Source organism: Amphiprion ocellaris, chromosome 2 (assembly GCF_022539595.1).
Source record: "Amphiprion ocellaris isolate individual 3 ecotype Okinawa chromosome 2, ASM2253959v1, whole genome shotgun sequence".
In the NCBI taxonomy this organism is placed as follows: domain Eukaryota; kingdom Metazoa; phylum Chordata; class Actinopteri; family Pomacentridae; genus Amphiprion; species Amphiprion ocellaris.
In genome coordinates this window covers 37,211,389-37,227,968 of record NC_072767.1, presented here as the reverse complement: position 1 = coordinate 37,227,968, position 16,580 = coordinate 37,211,389, and the positions used below count along the sequence as shown (strand labels likewise).

The window sequence follows — 16,580 nt, the reverse complement described above, 5'->3', positions numbered from 1 at the left end:
TAGTGTAGTTGTATGCGGTTGTCGGATAAGCTAGTCGTCTTAAGTTACAAAACTTCAGATCTAGTTCCGTTTCCAAACATATAGAGTATGTTTTATTTCTACTAGTAGTTTAGTTAAAATAAACTACTGCAGAAACAAACAAAAGAATAGCTTATTTCAAGACATTAAGTAACTAAAGAACACCATATCCCATAATCCAAAGCGCCATGTTGACATGTAACAATGGCGGCTTCCACTGACAGTGTGGACAGTATAAGAGGACTCTTGGACAACAGTTTAACTAAGTTGGGGTTTGAAGTGTATCCTTTAAAGGTATGGTGCCACGAATTTGCTTCTAGTGTGTCTTTCTGACAGAAAAACGAACTACAAAGTGTGAGAAATGCAATTAAATGCATTTTTTTTAACCTTCAACTAGGACTGAAAGTTGAGGAGTTGGAAAGGACAGTGAATTCTACACTGCCATATTTTGTTTTCTGCAATATGAAAACATACTGCAGTTTTCATCAGATGCTTTGAATAACTCTTTGGAACAAGTTAATCATTCTGCAATGATTGGGGTCATCGTGTGCATCTGCATAGTGTTTAAAAGTAATTTTAAAAAGCAGTTTTAACCTTTGTCATTTAATGTTATAACAGGGTTTCTGCAGGGCATAAAAAGCATTAATAGTTATTAAATTGATTTTGTGAAAATTAGGGCCTTAAATGGCATTAAAAAGCATTAAATTTGATTCTCAGTGGCATTAAAAATTCTTTCTGCAGTTTTCAAGAAAAATATTTGATAATAATAATATATAATTGTAGACTGTGATTTATCAGATATGTGCATCTGCATAAACATGCCGAAGCACTGCGATAATTTCTCCGGCCGGTCGGGTACAATTGCCAAAAACTGCATGTTTGGAAAGTGGAGGAGAATTGGGAAATGGGGAAATGTAAATTCCAGGGGAAATGGCAAGAAAACGTGGAATTCAGAGGATGACTACAGCCTGTGGATGGTCAGGGGTGGTTTCTGGATTCAGAAATAGTGAAGTGTAGGGACAGTTTTCGTATAAAAGTCTTTTACAAAAAAAACAAACCCATGTAATTTGTTGAGTTTACGGTCACAGCATTAAAATTTTTTACAGTATAGCATTAAAATGGCATTAAAAAGCATTAAATTTGACTGGCTGATTTCTGCAGAAACCCTATATACTGGCAGAGGCATCCAGAATAGTTTCTTGCTGAAGTGGCATTGAGATCTGGCTTTCCACTCATCATCCGGAGCTTTGTAGTGCTGATTTAAATTGCCACTTTAGTTGTACCATCTCCTATGGTGAAAGACAGCCCTAACAGAGTACCTATTTTTGGTCAACATCATCCTTTCTGTAGAGAGAATATTTCCACACGACTCATGTTACATTTCTTTTTTGCAATATAACCTTCCTTCTCAGTGTTTTTCTCCTGTTCCTCACTCATTTTGCTGTGCAGTTTGTGCAACCTTTAATAGATAAGGCATTCTGTGCAATGGAGGACTTTCTAAATTTTACTTCTCAGTCACTGCTGGTGGCTGACCTTGTACTGCCAATACCGTTTTTCTTTTTGATAAAATCCCCCAGGAGCGGTGGGGCTCATCCCATTCATAGACTTATAGATTAAACAAGCACTTTTAAATGATTTGAAACTTTCAAAGCGTAGAAATATAATATCATTTCCTTCATGTTTACAGGTTGGTTGGTACAACTCTTTGCTGCCTGCCACTCTGCGCCTGTCTTACCCAGATGACACCTTGGCTGTGGTGGTACTCAGCACTCCTGCTATGTTTGAAGAAGCCTTCCTGCCCTTCATGGAGCAGAGGGGCTGCCAGGGGCTGTCTGACCCCATAGATCAGTGTGTCCGACACCACATCACCTCCGCTGTCTCACAGGTGAGGGTGGAGGTTTGTGACAGAGGGGTGGAAACATTAGATTATATGGTTGGTTTGGGATATGATTATCCTTTTGAATGGCTAAATTTATACCACAGTACTGATATAGAGCATATGCATAATGACAGAATAGTAGTGCATATTCAATGCACAAACCAGCACCTCGGAACCTTTTGCAAGCACTGGTTTCTCATAGGACTGGTCAGAGTGGGACCTAATTATTATATATATGTTATTATATATCTGTTCTATGTGTAATAGATAAATTAACAATCTCCACATATTTTAGAATCAGCTGGAAAGCAAAAACACAAAAAATGTTTTTTATTTAATTCTAAATAAATTCAGGCATCAAAACTGACTGTCGGGTAGCAACAAAACAAGTGCAAAATGCAATCAAATTGTAAAATTGTCCAAAATATTCAAACCAGGCAAAACAGGAAAACATGCTATAAGATTTACTTTTAAGAAAAAACAAATGAAAATACTAAAAATTTGGACCATTAAACACTACCAAAAGCCAATGAAAAGATGCAGGTCTTGAGATTTTTATTAAAAATGTCAACAGACAAGAAAACTTTATATTGCGAGAGAAAAAGTCTTCCAAACTTCTGTAGCTGCTAAAGCAAAGGCTCGATCTCTTTTCCCCACCATCCTCAATTGTGCAACAGGTAACAGCAACTGTTCTGAGGATCTGAGAGGCTTTGATGTAGAGTAGGGGCAGAGAAGTTTTAAAATCTAGCAGTGACACCTAAATATTCTCTTTGTTCTCCTCACCTCTTCTCGCCCTGCAGTGTTTTCCAGAACAGAAAGTGGATGTGAGGTTCGACTACGAGCTGCTGCCCAGCAGGAAACCGAAGTTCTTGGCGCAGACTGCAGCTCACATATCTGGAGCTGCTTTCTACTACCAGCAGTCTGATGTCCCAGACCAACCATGGGCTGGAAAAGTAATGCTGCTCTTGGTTTTTTGTTTTGCTTTTTATGGAATGTCCTCGGTTGATGCTTAGATACATTTCTCGTCTCTTCACCTTTCGATCTGTTCGCTTGCAGAAAATGTTTGGCGTGTGCGTACATCCCAGGTTCGGGGGCTGGTTCGCCATCAGAGCTCTGTTGGTGTTTGGAGATGTGACGGTGGGATCTGAGCTGGTGCAGTCTCTTCCTCCTGACTGTGTGCCTTCCAGAGAAGCCAGGATACAGCTGCTGGAGGCCTTCAACTTTCACTGGCAGGTACTGAAGCTCTTTTAGTCATAATACCTGTGCGAGACACAATAAAGAAGCAGCGCCAAACTGTTTCATGCCAAAGATCCTCAGACAGATGGCCTTTGGATAAGAGGGATGGAGGTTTTGTTGTCTTTTGAGCCACCTTCTGAGGAGATTTCAGTTGTCTATGCTGTTTGTCTGCACTGTAAGTTGTGAGACGAGACTAGAACCTGTGTTGTTTTACAGCTTTCTGTACAAGGACATGGCATATAAATTTACTTTCACATCAAATTAAACTTAAACACATACGTTTTCAGCATGTAATTAAATGATGTGTTAGTCACAGGTAAGCAGCAAAATTTTGTGTTTGTTGACAATTTAACAACATTTAATTTCATATCCACAAAAGTAAAATGTAAAAGTGCCCATAAAAAGTGTTCACCTCCTTTGGAAGTTTACCACTGTTACTGATTTTCAACATTAAAGATCATGGTCAATATAATTTGCTTTTTTTGATCAAGAATGTACAGAAAAGACTCTTTCTTCCGTGTCAAAGTGAAAACAAATTTCCCAAAAGTAATGCCAGGCAATTAAAATTAAACATGTAATATAAGCAATTGCTTTAAGTACTTACCCAGAGGAGAACCTGATCCAGCTTGCTAAAGAACTGTGACTTTGGAGAAGATTTCTTTCTCAGCAAGACAATATCCTGAAGCAAACAGTCAGAGTTACACTGAAATAGTTTAAAGACTACAATGAGCGTTCTAGAGTGGCCGAGTTAGAGCCCAGATATAAATCCCATTGAGAATTTATGATTGGACTTGAACAGGAAGTGCTGTCATTGTGGCCAAAGGTGCAACTACTAAATACTAACTTGTAGGGGGTGAATATTTATCCAATCCCTTATTTTACATTTTTTTTTTAAATTAATTGACATTACTTTGTAGAAATCTGTTTTCACTTTGACATGAACAAGTGTTTTGTTTTTTTTTTCTAAATTCTTGTCTGAAAAGCATAATTATATTGCCCATGATTCAATGTTGGAAAGCAATAAAAACAGAAAACTTCCAAGGGGGGCGGAATACTTTTTGTAGGCACTGCATAGCTGTTATTTGCATATTTTTGATTAGTTTTTATTCCCTAATTTTAGTGTTAGTTAACCGCTTTAAAATTTTCTACTATCCCGCAGTGTGCCAGGTTAGTATATCATTCAGTTTTCTTTTTATTTGACATCATCCAGGACTGGAGCTACCGAGACATCGTCCCTCCGGTCCAGACCTACTCTCAGAAACAGAAGGACTACTTCTTCACTCCCCCTGCTCAGCGTTTTGCTCTGCTTAAGACGTGGGGCTTTGTGCAGAGTGAAGACGATCGACCTGATCCCTCCTCCGATGCACAGAGTCAGGTGAACGGACATGGATGAAAACAAAGACCAGCTGAACTGTGGACGTGGCATCTTGTGGGATGTTTTAGTCCATTGTTTTAACTGAATCCTTGTTGACCAGCTGCATATCAAGACTTCAGCTTCCATGTTGATTTAAGGCCGTCTGGTTTTGGGTGACGGATAATCATAGCTAATAAGCTAATAAGGGATACTTGAATATTTGTGTTCAGCTCTGTATGGCTGTTATTTTATCACATTACTTTAAAAAGCCCATATTATATAAATTTACAGGTTAATATTTATATCAGGGGTCTACAAGAGTAAGTTTACATGCTTTAATGTTCAAAAAACACAGTGTGTTCTTCTGATACTATACATTTCTGCAGCGACTCCTCTCACCTTCTGTCTGAAACACTCTGTTTAAGCTTCTGTCTCTTAAAGACCCAGTCTCCTGTGATTGATCAACTGGCTCAATGAAAGTAAAACAATGTTGGTTACATATCATAACTCCAGATCTTTAAGTATAGAGATTTATCCCTTGCAGAAGGAGGTAGGCCGGCGTAATGCAAATGTGTTACATGATGACATAAAAAAGTCACAGAAGAAAACCCTGGACTTCAAATGAGGCGTTTCAGGGTGGTGAGGAGAAAAGTTTTCTATGGGAAAGAATAACTCCATTTGGTGTTAACTTTGGCCGTTAGTAAGTTTGCAGTACTGTTATATGCCCCCAAAAAGCTATATATAAAAACTAAAGGAAAGAGAAAACTCCAAAAAGCATATTAAGGGCTCTTTAAAATACCATGTTATAATAAGCAGCTCCCTCATAGCTGTGGTCCTAAAAGCACAGTTAAATGCAGCTTCTGTTTCAGTACAAAACACCCGTCATGTTTGTTGTGTGTTTGACAGCAGCAGTACCTCTCCTGCTGCTGTTGTATAACGGATGATAAATAATGTTGAGTGGATGTTTGCTGAAAGTAGCTCAGCAAAGCAGGATTCAATGTCTGCCATATTTTGAAGAGGAATGCACTTTATATGCTTGTTTGATGGATCCCATCGGAACTTCAGAATGGTATAGTTGAAAGTAGCAATGGGAACTTTTATTTCAAAGTTTAGATGAATCATATATTAACACATGGGGGTTCAAGAAGCTTTGTGTCACTCGCCTGTTTAAATCTGCAAAAACACTCTCTTTTTTGTAAAACCCTTTTTCTACATTGTTTGATTTAACAGTGAGGCCTTAACAGTTAAGAATGAATGGCCATGTGCTGTGGAAAACTGGATGAGCCGTAGTAAAAGCAATCAAGGTACAACTGTATTTGTCTTTTGTATTTTATCAAAGTATCATAATAAAGAGAAATTCTCAGTGAATATTTCAGCTTAAAGGTTAAAGCTCATCTGACCAAGATACCAACAAGACAATACAAGTTATTGTACCATTTGTCCTTCAAACATTACAGCCTCAGCTTTCTCATGAAGATAACAGGAGCTTCTCAGTCAAGGAATGTAAATACTACAGAGTGCAGTCAAAACCAGACAATAGCTGGACCAAGGTTATTGCTGTTATATGATAAATTCACTACAAGGAAAAATAGAGAATGAAATTTTACTACAAAACCATGTACGTTTTGGTTTAAACTGACCATGATTTGAGATGTTTTCCTCCACAGCGATACAAAGGAGGTGCATTGGATAGAAAATATTGAAAACTTACAATAAAAACATCAATATTTCTTCACCGAAACAATGTTCCTCTTCCAAGGGCATGCTCTTTTGATTATCCTGAGTAATGTTGACTATTTTTTATGAGTATCTTCAGAGTTTAGGGTTAAACAATTACAGTTTATTCCACATCCATTGCAGAAATTAGAATTTTAACAATCAAACAGCTGGGAAATTGTTTAGAATTGCTACAGTGAGCACTGTGACACTAATTGGGAAATAAATCCTTCCATTCATTCATCTCTCTCCAGTATTTATTGCTCCTACTGTGCTGTCTTTGTGTCCAGTTTACTACCCGACACTCAGCTTGATGCATTATAGATGTGAGCTGCCTCTGCTTCCCCCCCGGCCTGCTGACATACTGACTACTTTCAACTGTGACTAACCCCTCTGCCAGTGGGTCAGCAGCACCCAGCATAAAGCAGTGACCGCTGGCCTGCACAGTTTCTCAAATTTAAAGCTTTATATGAATGGAAGCTATCAGCTCCACTGGCCACTGAGGGGTTAAGTGTATCAGCACGCTGCAGCAGCGACTCAGTGCAGGTTACGTTGAATCACCTCTAGGTGCCGCTGTTGTCCTCCTGTTAATGCTGGTTGAAAGAGTTTGAGCTGCTGCTTCTGAAGCATCTGCAAATGTTCAGCACTTGATGAAGTCAATACAGACTGCAGATAAGCTGCATTATAAAGTAAAACATTTGTCGCTGCTCGTTGACTCTCACATAACTATCTAAATCTGAAGTTTCATTTCAGCACCTCACCTTTTGCTTCCATCAATCATGACTTTTTTTTACCCCACTGAGCTTTCTATTGCTTCATTTCACATTTTATGTTCATTGCAACACCACATCCACCCCCCCATCTCTCCCTCTTATTGCATCTTTCTCCTCACCCCCTTCTCCCTCCCGTGCTATTCTGTCTATCTGTGTACTGAATCAGCATTTCAGAGCAGTATGCCGCAGGCCTGCAGAGAGCCAGACCATGGAGTTAATTATACTCCCACAGATACTCCATCTCTCCCCCTATCCCCCTCTCTTGCTCCATCTCATCTCCCTCTCTCCCTTTTCTCCCCCTTTTCTTTTTCTCACTTTCTCTCTCCGTCTCTTTTTCGATGTGTCAGTAAACTCTGCAGTTCAGTTCTCAATAACAATAGTTTCTAGGAGAACCTCATTACCCATAATTACAACATCCAAATAACCATTTCTAAATTCCCTCCAGAAAATATTATGTTAAAGTTACATTTGATGTTTTTCTAAATTACTTTTGAAATAGTTAAAGTCAGTGAGGCACAATTACATAACTAAGAGTTGATTATATTAAACTGAGGCACCGTTTTGCTTGCTACATTTTGAGGGAGCTTTAAAGTGCATAATAATTGGCATGACACTCGACAACGAAAAGCAAAAAGGCACAGAAACCGCTGGCAGAATGATGCTCTTTTTACAGTTTTTGTCTTCCTCGCTTCTTCGGTTAGTTTTGAACCCAGACATTCATTTTGAAGACTTGGAGGGATGATGTTTTTTGACAGTGTGAGAAGCCATCTCTTTAACAGTTCTCGGGTCTCTGCTGCTGCTGGATTTGATTTTGTCCTCAGAGGTGCGTAGTTTGCTTCACTTCACTGCAGCTGGGAAAACATTAATATCTGCTAGGGGAATATTTAGGTTGCAGGCTGGAGATGAAGCAAAAAAGACAAACCAGGAAGGGTGAAGAGGGATACTCCTGGTGATCCACCTCCTCTTTTTATAGTTTTTTTTTTGCTTCTTCTGCTCAGTATCCTGCAGGAAAACCACAGTGCAGCTCACAGTTCTGGCAGGTGATGCTGCACCAAGGAGCTCTCGTGGTTCTTGTGTTGTTGCAGGACTGCAGAGGCAGTTATGGAAGAGAAGCTAAACTGTTTCTTACACACTAAGAAAGAAACGGGTTTCTTTAAATCTGTCACGTTTTGCAGTTTTACTAAATGCTGCTTGGAGGGTTTTGGAGGTATAGTCATAAAGAAAAGGCTTGCAAATCCAACAAAATATGACGCGTTGTTACATGCCATAAAAGAAGAAAAGCAACATTTTCAACACTAATACACACAAAAGCATTGAGCAAAAGGAACTCTTGCATCTGCAGTTTGTGTAGAATGGTTTGTGGTTTTAGTAAATGCTGCACTGAAGAGTTTCACATGTATAATCTTATACAAAAACCTTGCAAATCCACCAAAATATGGTGGAAAGGAAAATGAGAAACTTTCTACACTAATGTATACAAAAGCAATGAGCAAAAGAAAAGAGTTGCAAATCCACCAAAATGTGGTGCATTGCGACTGGTCACAAAAGAAAATGAGAAAACTTTCCACACGACGACACAAAAACAATGAACAAATTGCAAATCATACATCATATTTTCAGCTAGTTTTTAGCTAGTAGCAGGTTTTAGCTAATGCTGCATGATGCATTGTGGAGGTAAAATCTTACAGAAAAGGCATGCAAATCCAACAAAATGTGGTGCATGGCAACTGGTCATAAAAGAAAATGAGTTTAGGATCAGTCTATTTGGAGAATCAGTATGAGAAGTTGAACTGGATGCTGCTTCTCTACCAGTAAAATCAAAACACTGAAGAGCAAACACTGGGCAGTAATTGCATGTTTTTGTGGAGCACAAATTATCCAGAGCAGAGATAGTTTTGGGCATAGATAAAAGAGATCAGAGAAAGAGAGAGAGAGAAAAAAAAAGAAAGATGAGTGGTGTTTCATGAGTTGTGGATCGGTGAAGCAGTGTTTTCCGCCCACAGACATCAGCTAACAAGAAGAGAGGGGAAAGGCCAGCAGCGTACCAGCAACAGAGGAGAGCTGAGTGGGGGGGAGGACAGGAAAGGACCGACATCCAGAGAATTTAGTATTTTTAATTTAATATTTATAATGCCATTTAGGATTCCAGATTTGTATAAAAGGGACACTGGAAACACTGAAAATATTACGCAGTGTTTGAGATTCATGAGAAACATGTAGGAGCTTAATTATCTCTTTCTGTGTTTCGTGCACTTCCTATCTCTGCTTACTCAGACAAAATAGTCTCATATTTTCTCAAAGGGGCTCGTCTCTCTCTTGCAACCACTCCAGTGTGTATGTGTGTGTTTCCAGAGGTTTTAAATTTTTAAAACTGTCTCCTTATCAGTTTCTTGGCTTAGCATAATTAACTAGTCCCCCTGCCTCAGAATTCCCCCTGCAGCCAATCAGTTGTTGGTCGGCGGCTGTGGAGGCCAATGGACGTGGAGGGGGAGTGGTCAGGAAGTGGACGGAGGGGAGAAAGAAAGGGGGAGAGAGAGTGGGCAAGTAGAGGACTGTCCAATTATCTCGTTATCAGCCTCGACCAGGCGCTAAACCTAGAAATCCTCCCTCTCTGCGGCACCCACAAACACTTAACACGTGTGTTAATTAAACCATCAGATATATCCAGAAATCAGAAAATCAGATCCATTCCATCACAATCCCCACTGATGCATGTCTTGCTTTCCTCTCTGTGTCCCCACGAATGTGCACTGAGCACATTCAGTTTGCTCGAGTCCTCGTGCAAACAGAAAAATGCATGAAAAGCAACGGCAGGGCAAATGACCATGATTGTTCATGTGGTGGAAAATGCTGCTAGCGACCTCCAAGCTACTGGGATGTCCACATATGTGTGTTGGAATAATTCATTTGTGGTAATTAAATATAAATAGGAACGAGAGTGTTGAAGGAAAATCGTGACCAAAGATGCTAAAACAACTTCCACCTGACTCCACATCATCTCCTGCAAAGAGCCACACAGGAGAGGAGGATTAGCCCGAGCTGAGGTTCCCCTTACATAATCCACCGTTTTAGATTAACTTCATTCCCCTGAGTATGTGATATATTTAACTCTTTTAAAACACACAGGAGAACTACAGGAAACTACAGAGGAGTGTTATCCTTTATGACATAAAGGACTCAGATGTGTCTGCCGAAGGTTCACGTCCGTACAGCACCTTGTGGTTCAGTTGTGGGAGTTCAGTTTGGGAAAATACAGTGAAACAGCAGCACAAATACAGTTCACAAAGTGACTCAGTAATATCAGCGTTCTGATGTTAGATCATCAGGTAACAACCAAACAAGTCTGTAGCAGCAAAACCTGGGAATCTCCTGAAACTAGAGATGGACATTAGATGGTTTTATTGCTTATGAATTCAACATTGCATTTGCAGGTGGAGGGTTGTTTAGGGAAATACAATTCTTGGATTTGTTTTCGAGTTTTAGACCACAAAACTGACCACTTTCATATTATATCATAACAGCTTGCAGCCTTAGTTAGCTTACTTAGCTTAGCATGAAGTCTGGAAACATCTAATGTGTCTCTATCCAGAAGATGCTTTTTCATTACAGGGAAGGACTTCCTGATCATTAAAACTAGGGTGGGAGGCAGTTTTTTGGGAATAATTAGGAGGGAAAAAAATCCATACTAACCTTTCAGCATGTTGTAATTTAAGTGGTTTGAGAGGTAACTAGATTTTGCACTTCATCTCGTCTCTGAGTTCAGTTTTTAGGAAATCTAGTCTGTGCTGGAAGATTTTAGACAATCACAGGGTTTTTCAACTAATCCCAATGTGCTTGAGTGACTTTACTCAGACCGTCTTTGTATATTTGAAGTATGTGTTTTTCTGGAAAGAGGAGCTCACAGTAAAGGAGCTGTATATTTTCTGATTCTGTCTTTTTCTTTATTTCCCTTTTCAGATTTTTACCTACTGCAGCTTTAACAAAGAAAGATGTTCCTAAGATGGAAAAAGGATTAATCTATTTCACGTGCCACGTGAGTTTAGTTAAACAGAACTTCTCTTATCCAATATTATCCAGTCACCTTCAACACTAGCAAAGCAGTTTTCTCAGGGTTGCACAAACATACCTACCATGGAGAAAGTACTTTTTGTGCCCTAAAAATTGCCCAGGCAATGGTTCTACAGGGGCAGTTCTTGCAGTCAGAACATGCAAACTGTTTGAGCCGCCCCAAAATGACCTGCAAGCTCCTGCGGTGGAAAAAACAGCCTGATGTCCACCTACCAAGACCTAAAGCTCACTAATTAACATGTCATCCGTTTAATCTGTAGCCGTTTCCCCTGTTTGCAGAAGCTTACCAGCTGCTGGCTGAAGCTTTTTATTTACCAGTCCCACATGAGAGCGGTATTGATCTTCTCATCTAACTCTCTGCAAGAAAGCGGATAAGCAGATTTCCCAACATGCCACCATTCAGCTAGTCTTTTAAAGGTGTAGTGTTTTTAGAGACGTGCACCGGATTACAACCAGCTGAATAATCCTCACCTCACTCTAACCTTCTAAATATGTGGGAGAAATTAGCATGGCAGCTAAAACTGCAAAAGGCCCTCTCTAAAGCCAGTGTGTTGTCCACTGTGGGCTCCTGTAGATACCACTGACTGTATATGAAGATGAATAAACCCTCCATCACGTTAAACAGTCATTACTTCTTGCTTCCTGCTTTCTCTGAGTGCTATTCTTGTTATGAATGTTATTTTCATCTGTGCCAATAATCCCCATACATCCTACATGAACAGCAGTATGACAAAATACAACTTATAAACTGTAAAATCTGATTTGGGGACAAAACTAAGTATGACCGTAACAGCTGGAGATTAAAATTGACGGTGTGAACTGAAAAGTTTTCGTACAACAGTTCACAAGGCATTGTTTGCAGTAGCAATTTCATTTAGGCAGCTAAGAATATTATTGCTAACTTCACGTTGATGCCCTGAGATTGGCCATTTAAAATTTTTTTCCTTAATAAAAGGTCAAGCTATTTTTTCCTTGGTTTCTAAAATTGATTGTATATCTATCTATCTACCTACCTACCTACCTACCTACCTACATACATACATATATATATATATATACATATGCAATTCTGCAATTCAGTTTTTTGATGCTGTAATTTACAGGAAACTACAGTTATAGTTCATATTGACTACAGTGTTAACAGTATATAAATGCAGTATATCAGTGGAAAGTACAGTGACAGTAATAAACAGTATATTCTACTGTAGAGTACTGTAATCTATTATGCATGAAGTAACAGCTGAAGTAAATTAAAAATGTAATGCTGTAAAAAAATACAGTAAATTGCAGCAATACATTTTACTGTAATTAAATTACAATTACTGTTTAAACAAATTCCAATAATAACACTGTAAAAAACTATTAAATAAATTGTGGTCACCAGTATTTTACTGGAAAATTTACCAGTGTGTATGAAAAGTACAATGATGCTTCACATGCAAGTGAATTAAATACGAGTGCAGATTGATTATTTGCCTAAAGTGAGGAAAACACTACAGCACACTTTAATGGACTACAGAGAGAGGCGAAGGCTTTTTAAAAACCATTCCTTCCTCCTTCCTGCTAAATGACTGCAGTGAGCTCCATCCCTCACATGCTTCTAGTGTGCTGCTGTAAAGGCTCACATATGAGCTAATTTATAGCCGTGCATTAAGTATTACATCACAGCTGCTGATGAACTCTAAACCTGCCACATCCATGAGATTTGCTCTTTACTGCACCTCTCTCTGCAAGAACCTGCAAGGAGCAACGTTTGCATCCTTCAGCTGTGATTTATTTCTATTTATTTCCTTCTATTTTATGATCCTACACACACACGGTTTATCCTTTGGGTGGCTACCTTTCTGCTTGATGTCCTCCTGCAACCTCTTACCTCCCCTCACCTCTGTTATCTCTCCCTCCTCACCTCTCTCCTTCCCCCCAGAGAGGCAATGTTGTTGTGTTCACTTCTAGTTTTCTGGTCCACCAAGACAGAGTAAAAGCACAATTTGGATGAACAGAGAGGACTTTTTTCTAGCCTTAAAATGTAGTTAGTAAACTTTGCACGCTTCCTGCTTGCATTATTGTGTTAGAGAGAAAACTTCTGCAAAAGAACAGAGTGTAAATCATTAAGTAAACCCATGATGCAGCACAAAATTATTGGCCTGAAGCATTAGGTGGTATATAAATACATGTATATACACCGTCATGCTTTATCCAGTGTTTTGCATTAATGTGCTGCAGGCATAAACACACACTACAGGCACTTTCTATGCGTCTCTGTGCATGTTGATGTATTTTTATGTAAATCACCTCCATCCTGCAGCAGCGTCGCCTCTGCACTGTGTGGCCATTATCCAGTTTTGTTAAGTCGATATTTCGCGCACGTGCAGAGAGTAAAGTTTGCTATAAATCCCTGTTAAATGAGCTAAGTGCTGCTTCTGCTCGGTGTTTGACGTTAATGTCAGAAACTGGCTGACGTGTTTTAGTGTTAGCAAGCGTCACTAAGTAAAAAAATATCCCCTGTAACGGAGATGGACACAGGTCGAGACTCATCTAAGCCAAACACTGAAATATTCACAGGCTGATGTGGAACTTCATCTGAGCACAGCAAGGAAAAGTAAGAAGAGGCTGCAGGCTTTGCTTTCAAACCCTCGAGTACTTAGCGCACCTGTCGTCCGCCATTCAGCGACAATAAGTGTAATGGGAGAATGGATGAATTCATTAGGCTCAGACTGACCTGCTATGACGAGCAATTTAGTTTCAAACACAGTTAGGCACCTGCGGGAGAGAGGAAATTAGCATTTTAAATAGGGACGATTATAGGCCAGGCCACTGTGTGAGTGTCTGTGTGTCTTTGTGTGTAGCCAGACACACACAGGCATCTCCTCTCCGCTCACTTACTTGAGTAACACATCACAGCGGTTTATGCCATCTGAAATATTGACACAACATAATGCTCTCCTCCTACGCCTCAATGCACTTTTTATAAATAGAGTGCCGGTGCTGAACACAGCTGGAGAGCACTTCTGAGAGCACTTGAATATGACACAACACAAAGAAACCACTCTGCTCTACTCCTACATTTAGCTGGCAGGCCTCGCACAATAGCTACCAGTGTGAGCATTTAAATTACAGATGGCTTTGATATGATCGTTGCAGCACATCTGCTTGAAAGAGACACGGACTGACAGTAAAACAGCAGATTTAGCTCATGTTGGAGTAAAAATGAGAAGTTTAACTCTCAGGTTTAGTAACTGCAAAGTTGTCTTATTTCGACAACTTTTTGGACATTTGTCGGGAGACATTCAGACGTTTAATCCAAACAGACAATTTCTGGGATCACTAAGTCCAAACTAAATATTATATTAGATTTTTGACACCAGATGTGCCCAGCTGGTTTGCAGCAAATCCTGAAAATGGATTATTCAACAGAAATAACAGGATTTTGAAATCCACTAAGATCAGATCAAACGTTCAATATGTTTTGCTCAAAACTTTTTTCTACAGGTTATGAGATTTAAAGCAGAAAGCTGGATTCACGGTGGATTTGAGGAATAAAATGTAATAAACTTTAAAATTGGTCAAATAATAAAACATTTGTGTAATTCTCTGCTTTTTGCACTTTGCTTGTTTAGCATTTAGTGTAATAAATTAAACATGAGGCTACCTGTTCACTCTTACAGCAAGGCAAAGTGGAAATAGAAAAAAGGAAAATAAAGGATTTTATGCCCAAACATTAACCTCCCAAACAGCTGTCAATATAAAACAAAAAAAAACTTTATTTTAACTGTCACTTATTACTGTATATTCATTACAAATGATCTGTATGTCTCAGAAAAGCAGAATTTGATAAAACTGGTGCAAAATTAGGAATTCTGAACCTTATTTATTTTGACAACATTTGGACATTCATCCTTTTTAAAATTTAAAATGTGTCCAAAATTAGAATTTGATCTTTGTGTTTTCTGTCTTTCTTCAAATGAAAACCCTTAAAGTGACCCTGCTGACTCTCACATGCGTTGTTTTTTTTTTACCTAGATAACCTACGTTGTGATATGTCGCCCCATTTAGAGCATTAGCAGTCCAGAGCTGGTGAAAAGTTTGTAACTGGATCAAGATGAACCAATCATCCTGTTGGCTTGGAAAAACTGTCTCAAGTAAAATGGATTCACTGATCCTGGTAGAAAAAACTGAGGATTTCCAAATCTACATCATCCTGATCCAGATAAAACTTAAGATGAACTAAGATCATTTATCTCTGTACTCTCCATGTAGAACCATCCCATCCAAAAAAATACATTTTTTATGATTTATTTAGCACTACAGTTGGTCATACACTTAAAAAAATATTCAGGCTCAACAAAAACAATGCACATGAATATTTTGCATGTGTCTGAGTTATGACAACTTCTAAAGATATTATGTTCAGCCAACAAACTACACTAAGTTAGCGGAATTTGCTTTTCTTCTACAGTCAGATGTACTTTTAATTTTCCAGCATTAACCATCTGAAACTGTCCAGACATGTTAAGATAAAGGAGGAGACTTGAAATTATGAGCTCAAGGTGAAGGAAAATTAATTTATAGAGCCATTTTTATTGTTACCTCAACTTGAATTTAGTTTTCGATCAACTAATGCAGATATTTCAGTTTAAATTAAACACAATATTAAGTTAGTGCATTTGCAATATTATATTATATACAATATAATAACATGAAACCAACCCATCAAAATAATGTTTGCAATGAATTGCAATTAGAAAGTTTTATCTAAATCAGTAAATTAGATCTGATTTTATCCTGCACTTATTAGAGTGTACTTATTCACTCAGTTACATTGTCTGTGGTGATGTCCTATTATAGATTAATGGGTTTTTTTGTTTGTTTTTTGTTGGTAATCCCAACAAACAATGAAAGTGAGATGAGGTAAGAAAAAAAATTATTAAACAACATCAAAAAAAAATGTTTTTTTTATAATTATCTCAAGAAATTCGTTAAAATATGGGCTAAAGTTCTGTAATGCATTATAACAGGAGTCTAAATACAGCATAGTTACCTTGATGCTAAATGAATTCCGTAACTTTATCTGCTGTGGTGTGGTTTGTTTTGCTGCCTCACCTATGTGACAGTGAGAATGTGGATATTAGGTGGGTGTTTGGAGTTTACACTGTATGAATAGGTTCTACTTACATTGCATTTCACTCCAGCATGCAAATGCTCTCCACTGTGAAGCCACTCACTGTGCTAAATCCATTAGCACTTTTGCCTGCAGCCATGAGTTATCTCCCCTTATCGTTCGGAGTGATGCAAAAGAAGTCATCTCCTCTGTAAAAAGCCAAAAAGCTGTGTTCAAAGAGTGACTTTAGATAAATGATTGATGTTTTTCTTTTTCCTTTATAGCTTCATATCCAACCTTGAAAGAGACTTGAGAGATGGATTTTTCTGACGGAGACACAACTTGTAGTACAGAGCCAAGAAAATGTGTTCACCTTTTATTGCTTGTCAACAATGAATCCCGGTCAGTAGTTAATTTAAACACAAGACACTTTTGCTC

General features: G+C 38.6%; 1 protein-coding gene and 1 long non-coding RNA gene across 2 annotated transcripts; one reads left to right on the top strand and one right to left on the bottom strand.

The window, feature by feature from the left end:
- Positions 1-213: 213 nt before the first annotated feature.
- On the top strand, positions 214-6,442 carry mmachc (metabolism of cobalamin associated C). The gene is made up of 5 exons (XM_023264898.3): positions 214-312; positions 1,706-1,903; positions 2,698-2,850; positions 2,954-3,130; positions 4,344-6,442. Exons 1-5 carry the CDS (start codon positions 223-225, stop codon positions 4,524-4,526), a joined length of 801 nt encoding a protein of 266 aa, XP_023120666.2. The 5' UTR covers positions 214-222; the 3' UTR covers positions 4,527-6,442.
- On the bottom strand, positions 2,438-16,348 carry LOC118469934 (uncharacterized). The gene is made up of 2 exons (XR_008603982.1): positions 16,217-16,348; positions 2,438-3,157 (listed from the first exon to the last, which is right to left on the bottom strand). It is a non-coding gene; the product is annotated as an uncharacterized LOC118469934 (long non-coding RNA).
- Positions 16,349-16,580: the final 232 nt, after the last annotated feature.

Excerpts from the sequence above, each read along its gene's own strand:
- mmachc (XM_023264898.3), top strand. The coding sequence starts at position 223 with ATGGCGGCTTCCACTGACAGTGTGGACAGTATAAGAGGACTCTTGGAC. Across the intron at positions 313-1,705 it reads TTGAAGTGTATCCTTTAAAG|GTTGGTTGGTACAACTCTTT; the intron begins GTATGGTGCCAC and ends TCATGTTTACAG. Across the intron at positions 2,851-2,953 it reads ACCAACCATGGGCTGGAAAA|AAAATGTTTGGCGTGTGCGT; the intron begins GTAATGCTGCTC and ends GTTCGCTTGCAG.